At 41.2% G+C, this 16166-nt stretch overlaps 2 protein-coding genes across 2 annotated transcripts in view; both read left to right on the top strand.

Annotated features, from left to right (window-relative positions):
* gramd2b (GRAM domain containing 2B) overlaps window positions 1-16166 on the top strand; it is a 339132-nt gene that overhangs the window by 252710 nt on the left and 70256 nt on the right. The window lies entirely within an intron of this gene.
* LOC146980842 (GTPase IMAP family member 8-like) lies at window positions 10995-14601 on the top strand. The gene is made up of 2 exons (XM_085788020.1): window positions 10995-12292; window positions 12524-14601. Exons 1-2 carry the CDS (start codon window positions 11137-11139, stop codon window positions 14599-14601), a joined length of 3234 nt encoding a protein of 1077 aa, XP_085644146.1. The 5' UTR covers window positions 10995-11136.

A 16166-nucleotide genomic window follows, 5' to 3' on the forward strand; every position in this document is an offset into this window, starting at 1 on the left:
ACTAAACAAAAGACTTATTCATCTAAAACTTACATCTAAGTACACAAACAACTGGGAAAATGACATTGACAGATTGTAGTAAATACACCAGGTCAAACTGACAACATACGAACAAAATCTTGAGAGGGGGAAATTACAAGAATTCACATTACATCAGGTTGTAAATGCAAAAAAAAAAAAGAAAGAAAAGGAAAGGAAATACAGTCTGAGTGAGGTGAAACACTAGTAGATAAAGCATGTTCTAAAGCTAGGGTGAATCTCGAGCTGGCTTTCATCTGCTTTTGTGCACTGAAGGAGAGGCTGAGGATGTAGACCAAGTCGAAGTTGGCCCGCTCTCTGTTTTCTTTCCTGTGCTTCATCAGGCCTCACTTGTCTCCCTCTTGCTCTTCTCTGACCTCGTCCCCTCACTCTGTCCCTGCCTCTCCCATGACCTTTGCTCGTTGTCCTCTCCTCCTGGTCTGTGATCATCTATGGCTGACATCCGAATCATCTGTGTCACAGGCTTGGGAAGTTACACTAAATTCTCCTCTCTGGCCATCTTAGCTAATATAATTACAGTATAATGCTCCGTAGATAACTAGGCATTGTAATTACGTTTTCATCAGAACACAAATATTGTCTACTATGCCCTTTAGCAAGCTAGTTTGAGGACGGCTACACTCCCTAGCTAATCAGTCAATTATCCAGCTGTTCAAATTCACAAACAATGCCATTTGGATAAGATAACACAGTTGATATTGACAATATTTGCAAAATACCTCATCACTCATTTCCCCGCAGGTTGTCAGGTGCATGGCTGCTGATGCTGCAGTTGTGTGCTGTGCTGAGTGTTTTGACACCTACTATCAGGGGCAGGGGGCATGCACAGCTGAGCCCGAGATGAGGGGACCAATTTGATTGTTGTGTTTACAAAATGCAACAAACAAAAACCTACTGACTCTACCTTTCGTAGTCACTTCATCTGAAAAACCATCAAAACTACATGCAATGAGCCAGCGTTAAAATTTAAATTGAGATGTTTTGCTCTGGCTCTGTCCACCTGTCGGCCCCTCAGAATTAAGGTGGCAACACACACTCATGTTGTGTAGATGACTCTTCTGTTGTCCTTGATCAAGTCCACAATAAACTTCTTCAGTATAAAACATCCAGAACTCCGGTGCATCATCTTCTTCCTGCATCATTTCAGAATATCTCCCCAACATTGAGTATGATGAAATACAGTTTAAGAGAGTTTAGTGTAAGACAGGTTAAACTCTATTTCCTCTTCCCTTCAGGTGAATTAGTTCTTGACCTTCACAGAGGAGGACAAAATGGCAGCTGCAGCCGGGGGTGAGTCCAGTCAATAAAACATTTTTTATTACCATTTTCTCCACATGAAAGCAACACTATCCTCATAATTAAACCACATGCCTATGCATCATCTAGAAATGGATAAACACTTTAACATAAAATGTCTCTTCTTATATGTTTGCTACAGTTACAGACAATTTTACTAACGGCGGTGACGACACTGCAGAACAAGCCTGCCTAGGAGCTATCATAGACTATATATAGGGAGCTATCCATGGTTACTTAACCAAAAGTCTCTTGAAATATCAAACAAATAAGAGAACTATGGGCTGTGGCATTTTGAATAGTTAGTTATCATGACGTGAACCTATGTTGCGGTGTGTGGGAAAAAAAAAAAAAAGAGTGTTGATTCGTTGGAAACTCGGCTTAACGGGCGGGGGCGGGTCCAAAATATTTACTGTAGAAACACCAAATCGTACCAAATTTTTCAGGAAGTCCTTAGAGCAACGTTGATCTGTGTTTTGTTCTGATATGAGTTACAGTTTTGTCACCATAAGCCTTTTGCAGAGGCAGAAAATCGCTCTTTTTCTCCACGTTTCTGTCTGTCTCAGTCTGGGGGGGGCCCCTATCGCCGTGGTAACCTCTGTGATCCTCAGGCCAGAGCTCGTTAACTTCATAAACAATCCACCTGGCGCTCGTTTAAATGTTTATAAACAGAGACACAGCTAAATCAGACTGACACAGGATGCAGCTCATAGTCACACACACACACACACACACACACACACACACACACACACACACACACACAGAGACTCTAGAACCAGCTTCATGTGATTACAGTTACACACACACACACACACACACACGTCAAAACACACAGGTAACATACAAATGCGCGCGGAAGCGCGCACTCCTCTCCCACACTCTTAACACACACAGGTAACTTCATGTGATTTTACACACACACACACACACACACACACACACACACACACACACACACACACACACACACACACACAGTTAACCTAATGTGGTTACAGCTCCTCCATATCAGTGCTTATGGCAAAACTGGCAGTAGCCCCGTGGCCCATTCAAAATTTCCCCAGAGGAAATTTTCTAGTTGTTAATGTTCTGTCACTTATTCATCTGTTTACTGTATTAGGGCCCGAGCGGCGACTGCAAGTCGCCCAGCGAAGGCCCTATTGAAATCGCGCTGTTTATTATTATTATTCTTCTCCGACTTCGTGCCTCAATTTCGCCCCTTTCCCAAATGCGAAAATGCGTCTACTTTTGCACGGACGGCCGGCCTGATCCGAAATTCGATATTTTTGGGTGGTCGCACATGGTCGACGCAAAATTTTTTGCCTCCTTCCAGGTTTTTTCTCCCTTTCTTTCTGCCTCAGGCCCCGCGGTCACATGGGTGAGCGAGGGCCCGTCATCGCCGCTTGCGGCTTTAATTTTTAATTTTTAAAATTTTTTCTATTGTGATATGCTTTGTCAATATAAGCACTGCCTTCTCATGCCAATAAAGCTATTTAAAATTGACAAATATTAAAACATGTTCAATATTTACGATTGTTGGCCCCAACAATTGTGACCGTTTGGATCAAAAGTCGGCTTGTGTGTGGGGGAACACACGTAGCATAACAAACCAGTGTGGCTAACGGCTCCATGGCTACCAAAGACGGTTTAATAGAGTATCTTTGATGGCTACCATCAACAGACTACGTCAGATCACGTTTGATCACACGAGATTTCTGACGTGTTACTGTACGTCAATTTTAAATAGCTTTATTGGCATGAGAAGGCAGTGCCTATATTGACAAAGCATATCACAATAGAATATTAATAAAAATAAACAGATGAATAAGTGACAGAACATTAACAATAAAATATAAACAACTTAACAATTGAGGCGTGGTCATGATCTTTATGTATCATTAATTATAATCGATTTGTTTGGGACTCAAAACAAAAATCTTTGGACTTGTTTGGGACTCGAAAAAAAATCTTAGGACTTGGACTTGACTTGGGACTTGAGAGCAAAGACTTGAGACTCTACTTGGACTTGCAACATAGGGACTTTCTCCCACCTCTGCTGGCTGCTACAGTAACATTGATGTGACACTTTTTAAAATATTTTAATATTTGTGCTTGCTGCATGTGACTTGACTTGAATTCAAGTCTTTGCTCTCAAGTCCAAGTAGAGTCTCAAGTCTTTGCTCTCAAGTCCAAGTAGAGTCTCAAGTCTTTGGCATCAAGTCCCAAGCGAGTCCAAGTCTTTTTTTGATTTGATCAAGCAAGTCTTAAGTCATCAAAATCGGGACTCGAGTCCAAGTCAAGTCTCAAGTCTCGAGTCCAAGTCCCCACCTCTGCTGTAAACACAATTCCTGCTAAATACATTTTCAATCTTCCTGAAAAAAATTGACAATATTTTGGAGTCATAGTTGATGAAGTTTGGCAAATATCAGAATTTTATCTCAAAAACTGATTTTTTGAGAACATTTTGAATTCTGCTCTCATAGAAACAACTGCAGTCAATCTAAGAGTGGTATTTTTAAACATCAGATTTTCTCTTGTGAAGCAAAACACTTATCATTAAAAACAAATCACCAACTTTTCCATGCTGTCAAGATGCAATTTATGTATTATCAGATTTTTGTTTAGATATTAGAATTTGTGACATTTTGACCATTTTTGAAATTTGCCTTGACACCTGCTGCCCGGCTTTGACTCCCTGAGTCTATTTGAGAAGACACACAGCAGGTCTCACTCACAGGCAATTAGCTCACTGAAATAGGAGGTGGTTCTTGGTGTCAGAGGATGTGGGTTCAAGACCCAACAAAGGAGTTGACTAAACTACCAGATGGTCTTTGTAAAACAAATGTACAAATAGAGTCACAGTAAATGTCTGAGCTGAGGGTTGTTCTGCTGGGGAACAGCTGGTCTGAGAGGAGTTCAGTGGGGAACTTGATACTGAGAAAGACCAAGTTCAACACTGAGGAGGAACCAGACTGTTGTCAGAGAGTCAGTGGAAGATGGGGGGAGAAGCAAATAGTCCTCATCAACACTCCAGATCTGCTGCATCCAAACATCTATGAAGACAAACTGACAGAGTTTATAAAGGACTGTGTGAGTCCCTCTGATCCTGGACCTCATGTGTTCCTGCTGGTTCTACAGCCTCAAGAACCCGACCCATTGCTGCGCAGCAGCTATAATTATTATATGGTATTTCATACCAGTAGCTGGATGGAGGGAGGAGTAAAGATTACACATATGTCTTGTCGAAATAGATTGGTTTACAATACATCATCAACAACTGTATAAAATCCATGTTACAATGAGTATCCCCTTTGATACTATGTTTACGTTTTGGGGTAATCGTATGAGCCACGTGATAACTCATGAATTTACTCTTTGAAAACGATCCAATCCAATTCAAACAGTCACAGGAGAGAAGAAGCTTTGTTGGATTCTCAGTAGTGACATGCAGTTCCTTTGCCTTCCTCAAAAGCCTTATATATGTTCTGAGAAGGAAACTAATAACCATTTCAAACAAGACATTGGACTACTCTGTCCTATAATTTTAAAGAAAAGGAAAATACATTTTGAATTTTTGAATTGAAGTTTCAGTCTTGATCTTAATATAACTATTTAAGGCATCTATTTGTTTGATTAGTTACTTCAAGAATGTATTTATTCATCTGGCATATTTATTTATATCAATACAAACAACACACAAACTGAATCCTGGACACTTGTGAATCACTTTTCCACAGTCAATGACCGTGATCAATGTCGCTAATCAATAGTTTTGTTCTGTACCTGGATGATGCCTGGCTAAAGGACACATATAAACAAACTGTCCTGCAGAAGTTCAACACACAACTTTGGTTGCATTCAGCCACAGTAGGCACAAGTAGTTGCTACTATTTAGACCAGATCTCAGTGGTAATGTTGAACTTTCTACGCGGTTCTTGTTGATGACATTCATTTCGCCCAGTTTATAAGTTAATGTATTGATGTTTTAATGAGAGAAACACAGGAACGTCAGTCTGCCCCAGGGCAGCTGTGGCTACACACGTAGTTTACCACCACCGGTGTGAATGTGGTATGAATGAATAATGGTTGCTGTACGCGCTTTGGGTATTGGGTAACAATAGAAAAGCACTATATAAATGCAATCCATTATTATTATTATTACAGGAACGGGATAGTTTGGAATCATAAGTATTGATATTTCAAAATCAATCCGCACAGCACTAATACTCAACTAAGTTTGGATTAAGTAAATAATGAAGTGTGATTTAAAATGATAAGACATAGTTTTTAGTGCAGTGACATTCAGTTGTTTTAGATTTTAGTGATAATATTGTTGACGTCAGTGATTGCATGGAAAAATAAAGAATGAGTGAATGACTCCTTTTTTCTGTGTCCTTAAAGATGAAGATGCACCTCTGAAGCGCAAAACACACACACACACACACACACACACACACACACACACACTACTAACTTAGAAACACATAATACATACAACATAATTACACATAATAAGAGGTAAGACACAGAGTCACGTCATTCGATGCGGCTCAACCACACAGATCAGGGTTTGGTGTGCTCCGCCAGTAGGTGCAGGAGGGGTGGTGCCTGGAGAGACAGAGTAAATATTTACATCTCTTTAAATTATGGGATGCATTGTGGCACCCATGAGGTTTTTACATGAGATCTGAATTCACAGTGATTCATTAACTGAAGGACTGAACTGAAGAAACACAATTGTTGTGTATAACCTGTAAGTCACAGTTAAGTTTCATTATAAAAAATAGTGATACCTTCACATATTATATTTATTTCAGAAAACTCCACTTATTTATCCTTTTCTAATTCAGTGTTTTTCCCAAGTGAACTTAATACAGTGACAGTAATTACTGCTGTTTGTTTCATCAAAGTCAGCAGCACATTAACTGAAATCTCTTTCCTGTTCTTCTTCTTCCCGCGGGGCATTGTGTTTGTGAAAATAGTTGTATCATTTTAAAGGTTTCAAATGCATGTCTGAGGTTAAATCTATATTTATGTTTTCAGACAATGGTAAATTAATCTCCCGGAGGCGCAGCAGGAGCCGCAGCAGGAGCCCTGATCGCATCCGCCCGAACTGTGAGTTAACCTGCATGAGATCTGAGGAATTTACCCATCTTTTACTTCTTATTATTCAAACAGTCAATGTCAGTATTGCTTAGTGTAAGAAGGAACCTACATGCATTCTAGTTTTTCATGATGCCATAGTATTAGATTACATTTAAAATAAATACTTAGTCATTAAATATTTTATGTTTCATATCCTTATAGTTACAGAAGAATCTCAAACTCTGAAGCACTGCAGCAGCTATCCTGACCTGCCACCTGACAGTGAGTTAAACTGAAGTGACAGTGGTTTGGTATTTTGTATTTGGTGCTTACTTTTCCTATATTGATTATTCTATTTTGTCATTAGTAATCCAAGCAATATCTGCATTGGAGCGAGGTAAGGGTGGAGAGAAAAAATGTGCAAAGCTTTAGAGAGTGATTACATGTGACAACATCAAAGTACAAACTTTTGCTGAGACGGGTATAAAATAATATTAAGCATGAGGCACACAGAGGTGATTTAACATTACAATGTCATAGCATAGTTAAGCTGATTTACTGTACACACATTGCACTATTAAAAAAAGCTTTTGTTGCTGCCATTGACAGAATTAATTTTCTTTTCAGTGTCTGAGCTGAGGGTTGTTCTGCTGGGGAACAGCTGGTCTGAGAGGAGTTCAGTGGGGAACTTCATACTGGGAGAGACCAGGTTCAACACTGAGGAAGAACCAGACTGTTGTCAGAGAGTCAGTGGAAGATGGGGGGAGAAGCAAATAGTCCTCATCAACACTCCAGATCTGCTGCATCCAAACATCTCTGAAGACAAACTGACAGAGTTTATAAAGGACTGTGTGAGTCTCTCTGATCCTGGACCTCATGTGTTCCTGCTGGTTCTACAGCCTCAAGACTTCACTGAGGAACACAAACAGAGGCTCTGCAGAGTCCTGACACTCTTCAGTGATCAATCATTTGATCGCTCACTGATACTGATATCAACACCCAGAGAGGAGAGTTCAGGTGAAAACTACATGAACCATCCAACATTAAAACACATGATCAGAATCTGTAGATACAGATACTTGAAGCAGGAGAACCTTGAACTTCCAGAGCTGCTAATGAGAATGGCTCGAATTGTAAAGAAAAACAATGGACATGTGAGCTGTGATGTTTTTGTAGAAGCATCTTCAGGTTTAACATGTCATCAGGAAAACCTGAAACAAGAGGAAGGAACCAGTTTGAACTTGGCTCCTACAAAAACTGTTGGTAAGTTGCCATGATTTTAAGGACTCTTATGGGCTTCCCTATTTATTATATTTATCTTAGTTTATTTATTACTGAGAGTGATGTCTTTATAATTGTTTTATTTTAAAATGTGTGTGTGTGGGTGTGGGTGTGGGGGTGTGTGTGTGAGGGTATGATATATTATTTTTTTTATCTACTTTTGTGTTTCATTGGTAGTCGAGAGCTTGGTTTTTTTGCATTTCACTGCACTGTTTTTTAACCTTGGTTTTAGCTTTGCATGTGTGGCAATACGAGGGTCACTTATACTATGTTATATACTAAATTTGTCGCCAACAACGCCACCTTGGGTTAGGGCCCAAGGACCCGTACTAAAGGTCAACTATCACCTATCAAAGGACACTCAGGTTCGTTCACTCAGGGAGGGTAGGAGACGGAGTTCAATGATCACATACAAAAGTTTATTTAAAATTGATGACAAGGTTTGCAAAAATGAAATTAATAAACAGGAGGCCCAGGAGAAGGGGATTACAGGCTGAGGCTTACCGGCCGGAGGAGGGATCAAAAGGGGGAAGGTGAAGTCCAAAAGAAAAGGAGAGCACCCCACTCACACAGCAAAAACGTGATGTACACACAAAATAAATCTTGAACGGGGGTCACACACACACACACAAGGGGATCACCACCACCCAGGAGGACCACCACCACCACCGTCGGCCTTCAGCTCAAGGGGGGGGAGAGAGGAGAACAAAATTAAGAGGGCTCAGTTAAACAAATCAATGATAATACAAGTAATTCCAAATGAAAACTAAATGAAGAAATTACACCATTAATCACATAACCAAAACAATATAACCAAACCTTGTCTACCTCCACACTCACACACGCAGTCCAGGTGAGTGGCTGAAAGTCCTGGTAGAGCTCGTAGCAGTGCACACGAGCGGCAGCCAAACACACACCAACCGGCACCATGCGCAGTAGCAGCGGGAGCAGGGTCAGTAACAGGAAAGAAGTCGGTCGGTCCAAGCCGAAGCAGTAAGGAGGGCAGAAACATAGTAGCAGCAGACTGGCAGCGAAGCAGCGGTAGCATGTAGCCGTGGCTAAATATCCATGACGGATAGTGCTCTTCTTACTCAGCTTTAGCGTCCAAAAACCCCGGTTCAGTCCGGTCACTTAACGTCCCCTCCAAAGAGGGTCGGCGTGGCGGGGGGAGTAGGCCACCACGCGCCATACAACCGGCCGGCAGTTAAGCCAGGAACACACCGCCACGACGCTTCCCGACGCGTCCCGACGCCGACGGCTTTGGCCGACGAGTCTGTCGCCTCTCGTCGGGAGAAAGGAAAAAGTGAAACACACTGCCCCGACTGCCGACCAGAGCGACTGAGTGGCGAGGACTCCCCCATAGAAATACAGACCAATACAGACCAGGGGCAGCTCTGTTCACTGTTCATTCAAACAAATTAATGCCACTGCCACAGTTAATTTCATCAATGAGACCAACATTTATCTCCCCAAAACAATTTAACCAGCCACGTGTTAACAGCGCTAAAGCCGAAATTAAAACAGTTTTTAGCAGCTTACTGCTGTGGCTCGGTTGCCGCGAATTGGCGATAGCCGATGCTAATTTCTGTTAGCCCGTCTATGGTGTTTTACATTACACGTTAGCATTAAGCTAGCGGGCTTTATATGCTTAGTTGTGAGCTGTGTGCGTTTTGAACGTTGTTTCAAACTATGTGGGTTTGATTGAACATCTTTGATGTTTAAATATATATATATTGCCGCTTAATATATTGCTTTACTCCTCTTTTTATTTTGTATACCATTTTTACTGTAGCACAGGCTAGGACACCGTTTGTTTACTGTGGTCACTTCCGTCCCTCCCACACACCGCGCTGATTCGCTTAGGGCACCGCCAATCAGAATCGCCATAGCTAGCACACAGCCAATCAGAGTACCCGACGAGTCTACTCTCCCGACGGCCGACGAGTCCCGACTGAGCATGTTCAATCGGCCCCGACGAGATTCGACAAGACCCGAGGCTCCCCGACGGAGAGGAACACACCAAACAGACGAGCTCCCGACGCCGTCCGACGAGGCCAGACGCCCGACGGTCGGCTCGGTGTGTCCCTGGCTTTAGATAGCCTCGTAAACCAGCCTCTCGCGGAAATGCATTTCATTTCATTTCTCGGGAGAGTCTGGCCTCATCCCCCCTCTAAGCGTTTGGGGTGGGCGGGAGTAGTAGCAAAGACGGTTTAATATCTTTGGTAGTAGCGTTGACAGACAACCCCATTCAGCCAATCAGCAAGTTGGTGTAGTGACGGGGCTTTGCACCAGTCGGTCCCTGATTGGCCAACGTGCTGTGTCAATCACAGCGGGCGACGCTGATTGGCTCGGCCTTCTGAGGGTTTCAGTCCAAACGCTTAGAATGGGGATGAGGCCAGACTCTCCCTCGGAATGAAATGAAATGCACTTCCGCGAGAGGCTGGTTTACGAGGCTAGGCTTTAGAGGGAGAGGAGCGAAAAGAAACTTTGCACCTGGCTTACAGCGATTAAAAACAGAAACTCTCAGTGACTCACCTACGCGCCGGTCGGCGGCAGTTAACGACCCATTATGTCGCCTAGAACCGCGGCGGAGATGCCGGATCTATTAAGGAGTTACGGTTTGAGTTAAATTAAAACAACGCTCACAAATGTACACAAACAGCACGCTAAAGTGCGCCTACCTGTGCTCTGCTGCGAGCAGCAATGCAACGACCTGTCAGTGGGCGGGCCGAAGAAGCAGGAAGCGAGAGGTCAGGAAGAGGGACACGGCCTACTTTTATACTCTAGGCTTGAGCAACGATTGGCTACAAGCTAAAACGAGTGTCAGTGCAGCAGAACCCTGTGTTCAATATAACAGTGGTGCCTCATACCACTACACATGACCAATAAACTTATCTATCTATCTATCTAAGTGCAGGACAATCACTCAGTAAATTACAGCTTTAATTATTAATCACTGAAAACAGAATCACATTGTTTTACTCTTGTATTTCTGTGTCATTGACAGAGGTGAAAACTCCCAGTGAATGTTCGAGAACCCAACCATGTAAGTGTATAACATGCCATTATCCAGGTAAACACAGTAGCAATATGTTATATCTGTAACAAAAAAATTGGGTTTATAGTATGTTCATCTGTAGAACCAGTCAGAAAAGTGAATGGTCATTTAGCATATGGGTAAGGATACTGACTGAAAAGTGTCCATAATGAACAAACTGAAAAAATTTACAGGTTTGTATATCTAAAAGTGGAGGGCAAATTATGTTGCTGCAATGAGAGACAATCACTCATTAGTAGGTACCTCTTTATTCAAGTGATAATTAATTACATTTAGTATGTTGAGTTAAGAAGTAAACATGTTACTTGGATTGTCTCAATAATGTTTTTAATGTTTGTTTTCATAATTGCGTAGCAGGTGAACTGAGGATTGTGATGATTGGTAAGAGTGAGGACAAAAAGAAAACACTCTTCAGATCTATCACTGGCAGCAAAGACTTTCAACCTTCAAAATTCAACCTACAAAAGCGATGTGAGGCTGCTAGAGGAGAGTGGAGAGGAAAACCATTCATAGTGGTGAAAACTCCAGACATGTTCAGTCTGATTGTGGAAGCATTGAGAGAAGAGGTGAAGAACTGTGTGTCTCTTTGTTCACCTGGACCAAATCTTCTGCTGCTGTTGGTGAGACCTTCTGAGTTCACCAAAGACAGAAAAACACTGAACTTCATCCTGAGTTTATTTGGTCAAGATGCTTTTAAATACTCGATGGTCGTCCTAACACACAAGGAGACTAAAATCAGTGTCCCTGTTCAACAACTGCTTTTAGACTGTGGAGGAAGACAACACAGCATGTTTGAAGATGACCATAATCAGCTGATGGAGAAGATTGAGAAGATTGTGCATGAAAACAAAGGAACCTTCCTCACCTTCACTGAAGAGTCTGGACCCATGAAACCAGCTCTAAACCTGGTTCTGTGTGGGAGGAGAGGAGCAGGGAAGACTTCAGCAGCTGAGGCCATTTTAGGTCAGACAGAGCTTCATTCAGTCTCCAGCTCATCAGAGTGTGTTAAACATCAGGGAGAGGTGTGTGGACGTCAGGTTTCCCTGGTGGAGCTTCCTGCCTTGTATGGAAAACCTCAGGAGGAAGTGATGGAGGAATCACTCAGGTGTATCTCCCTCTGTGATCCTGAGGGCGTCCATGGCTTCATCCTGGTCCTACCTGTGGGTCCCCTCACTGATGAAGACAAAGGAGAGTTAGAAACCATCCAGAACACATTCAGCTGTAGAGTCAATGACTTCACCATGATCATGTTCACTGTGGAGTCAGATCCTACAGCTCCAGCTGTTGTTAACTTTGTCAGAGATAACAGAGACATCCAGGAGCTCTGTCAGAGCTGTGGAGGAAGATCTGTTGTTGTCAACATCAAGGACAAACAGCAGATCCCTGAGCTGTTGGACACTGTGGACAAGATGAGACCTGACGAAGACAAACCATCCTGCTACACAACTGAGACTTTTGCACTTGTGCAAATAGAAAAAAACATCCAACTGCAGACTGAACTGAAGGAGTGGAGAAGAAAATACATAAGTGGTAACTACTGGAACATACATTTATAGCAATGCAGTTTACTACAGTTTAAACACTTGAGTTATGATTTACTTGAGCTGTAAGCATTGAAATAAAATAAAACAAAAATGAAATGTAATTAGTGACTCTTGATGTAATGGGTCTGTAAATAACATTTTCATTCTGTAACAACATTGCAAAAACTTTGGTAAAACTCTCAGCACTTAAACTTACCCCAAGTCTTTATTTTCACAGGTGATGCTGACAAGCAGAGTCCAGACTGTCTCAGGATTGTGCTGATAGGGAAGACTGGAAGTGGGAAGAGTTCTTCAGGAAACACCATTCTGGGAGGAAAACAGTTTAAAACTGAACTGAGTCAAACATCTGTCACTAAGTTTTGTCAGAAAGCTCAGGGTGAAGTGGACGGTCGTCCTGTTGTTGTGGTTGACACTCCTGGTCTGTTTGAGACAACCTTGTCCCATGAAGAGGTTAATGAGGAGATGGTGAAATGTATCAGTCTTCTGGCTCCAGGTCCACATGTCTTCCTGTTGGTGATACAGATCGGAAGATTTACAGCAGAGGAGAAGGAGACACTGAAACTCATCAAGAAAGTCTTTGGTAAGGATTCAGAAAAGTTCACTATCATTCTTTTAACTGGAGGAGATAAACTGGAACATGAGGAGCTGTCCATTGATGAGTTCACTGAAAAATGTGATGAGTCCTTTAAGAAGTTGATCTCAGACTGTGGAGGAAGATACCATGTGTTTAATAACTATGATAAACAAAATCTTTCACAAGTCAAAGAGCTGATACAGAAGATCGACACCATGGTGAAGAGAAATGGAGGAAGCTGCTACACTAATGAGATGCTGCAAGAGGCCGAAGCCGCAATACAGAAAAAAATGAAGATGATCCTGAAGGAGAAGGAAGAGATGAAGAGAGAGAAGGAGGAACTAGAAAAAAAACATGAAGAAGAAAAGGAAGCAATGAGAAGAAAAATGGAAGAACAGAGAGCAGAAATTGAACGAGAGAGAGAACAGAGAGACAAACAACTCAAGGAAATGGAGGAAAAGATAAAGAAGGAGCGTGAAGAGAAGAACAGAGAACAGGAAGAGAGAGAAGAAGAAGACAGGAAGAAGAGAGAACTGGAAGAAATTCAACGACAAGAGTGGAAACAAAAAATTAAAGACCTGGAGGATGAAATTAGATCAAAAGCAGAATCAAAAGAGATCACTGACAAAAAGCTGGAGGAGAGTAAAGAGGAGATGAGAAAACAACAGGAAGCCTGGGAGAAGACACAAAAAGAGTGGTGGGAAAAACGAAAACAAGAAGATGAACAGAGACGACAGGAAGAACAAACAAGACTCAGAAAACTCCAAGAATATGAACAAGAAAGAGAAAAATCTGAAAAGAAAAGAAAAGAAGAGGAAAGAATGAGAAGAGAACAAGAAGAGAAGGAGCGTAAAGAATTAGAGGAAAATTATAAGACAGAAATTGAGAAGATGAAGAAGAAGTATGAGGAGGAGGCCAGAAAACAAGCTGAAGAATTCAATGAGTTCAGAGAGAAAAGGGAGGCGGACTTTGAAGCTCAGATAGAAAAACACATGGAGGAAGTGATGGATCTGAAAAAAAAAATTGAGGAAAAACAAAGAGAATATAAAAACCTACAGGATCTCGCAGAACACAAAGAAAAAACTCTGAAACAATGTATGGATGAACTACAGGACAAACATAAACAAGAGATGACTGAGTTAGTTCTGCTACTGCTGACCAAAAAGAAAGAAAACAGGAAAAAAATTGCAACAATGAAGAAAACACAGAAAAAAAAGGAGGAGGATTTTCTAGAAGAACATTCACTTGAAAAGAAAAGAAAAGAAAATGAAAAACTTGATGAATTTCAAAAAAGACACAAAGAAGAGAAAACATTGGAGAAACGTGTGTACCAAAGTAAAGAAGATTGGAAGAAGAGGAAGGCTGAGCTGTCCATCGAACAGGAGCAAGAAATTAATGAATGGAAATTGAAATTTTTGACTGAACAGCGACACAAGCAGAAAGAAGAACTGGATAAACTACAGAAAGAACATGAGAAGAAACTGAATGAACTGATAGAGCAACTTGTAGAAGAAAATAAAAGAGATGAGAAAGAAAAAGTGGACGAGCTGCAGAGGAAACATGAAAAAGAGATGAATAAGTTGAAAGAGAAAATTAAAACCCAAGATGACAACAGTGAAGGCCTGGAGGAACTAGGGCAAAGATATGAGACAGAAATGAACGACTGGAGACAGAAACTTCTGAACCCAGATGATCAGAAGAAGTCCTGTCGCATTTTATGAGGAAAAGAGCTGAGAAAAAACTGAGATAACAAGTTAGACCATAAGATGAGTAAAGAAAGGGCTTTAGTCATGTGAGGTTTCAAAACAACTCAACCCCCAATATCTGATGATGAAGCTGAATCAGGAAGACCATAATAATAGGTGTATGGATGTTGCACTCACCCGAAGCCACAGTTAACATGGACTGTATGAGAAATATAATGTTTGAAATGTGTGAATATTGTGTATTGAGTTTGTAAATTTATATACAGGAGCAATTCCGACGGCAGACACTGGCAGAGCACGCCATGCCTTCATGGCGGCTGCATTTTTTTAAAACTGTTTTTTGCAGATAGGCGTAAATGCTTTGTTCACATGAAACCACAGTCTGGGACCTGTAACAATTATGTTTGTTTTTGCTGGTTTTGTCAATCATAATTAGTGTGTCAATTATTTTGAAGCCTGAACTACCACTTATATTTAAGGGCTATGCCTACAGGTTCTTTCTCTCTGTCTCTCTCTCTCTCACTCTCTCCGTCAAAAAACAACAACTGAAAATAGACATATGAGGAAAACAGTATGTAACCAGAAGCGATGACAGATGTCTTTACTTTATGCTGTAATACACACAGATTTGTGTTCACACACACAGAGGTTTATGGGAAATGTATTTTGTTCATGTTTGATTGGGGCTCCGTATGTTTCCCTGTGAGCAGACTTCCTTATGAAAAATAAATAGGCTACATTATTATTATTTATAGATAAGAAGCATAAGGAATGAAGTGTGTAAGTGTTTATAAATAGATGTGGAAATTATTAAATGAAAAATATATGTATTTTGATAATAAAAAAAATATGTATTTGTGTTTTTATTTCTGCTTTTAATAGTGTGTTTCTGTCTCCTTGTGGTAATTAGGTAGGCGGTCCATAAGTGGAATTGGATAGCTGGGCGACTGTTTTCACTCAAGAAACGGTACAAAACTACTTTTTCATTCAGTTATAACAGAACTGAATGAAAAAGTAGTTTTGTTTCCGTTTTGGGTTAGGTCCCTGAGAACATTTGTGTTCTCAAAGCGTTTCTATCACTGTAGCTGTTATGAACATTGAGAGATGTTGTGAAATCTCACGAGAGTTTGTTGCCGAAACTAAACAAAGTCACCCCTTTCTATTTCCTGCTGATCTTATGCTCTGATAAAATGTCATTTTGATGTCAGGCTGTTCTGTGGACCTGTCAATAAAGTCTCTCAGAATCGTATTATTCCTATTTCTGTGACTGGAGCAACATAATGTGATCTCGTTAAGTGAAACGTCATCGAGGGCGGGGCCGCTTTGATTGACAGGTGACCGCCGCGACCGTTTGAAAGCTGTTAGCTTGGTGACTGTTTTTAGCTAAACACAACTGTTCATGGTGTCGGTGTCTTTTGAAGTGTGGCTCATTGTTGTTGTTGTCCTCCTGTTTTGAAGTGAGTGAAATTCTAGTATCATTTAATTAAGTTGTACTAATTAGCAGGTATTTAGTTCCTATGTCTGCACGTATCTAACCAGCTAACTTAGCTCTTTAAATAGGTAATAGCCTAATGAACCTG

The sequence above is a fragment of the Trachurus japonicus genome, chromosome 9 (assembly GCF_045865225.1).
Source record: "Trachurus japonicus isolate A0001 chromosome 9, Traja_1.0".
In the NCBI taxonomy this organism is placed as follows: domain Eukaryota; kingdom Metazoa; phylum Chordata; class Actinopteri; order Carangiformes; family Carangidae; genus Trachurus; species Trachurus japonicus.

Excerpts from the sequence above, each read along its gene's own strand:
- LOC146980842 (XM_085788020.1), top strand. The coding sequence starts at position 11,137 with ATGATTGGTAAGAGTGAGGACAAAAAGAAAACACTCTTCAGATCTATC. Across the intron at positions 12,293-12,523 it reads GAGAAGAAAATACATAAGTG|GTGATGCTGACAAGCAGAGT; the intron begins GTAACTACTGGA and ends TTATTTTCACAG.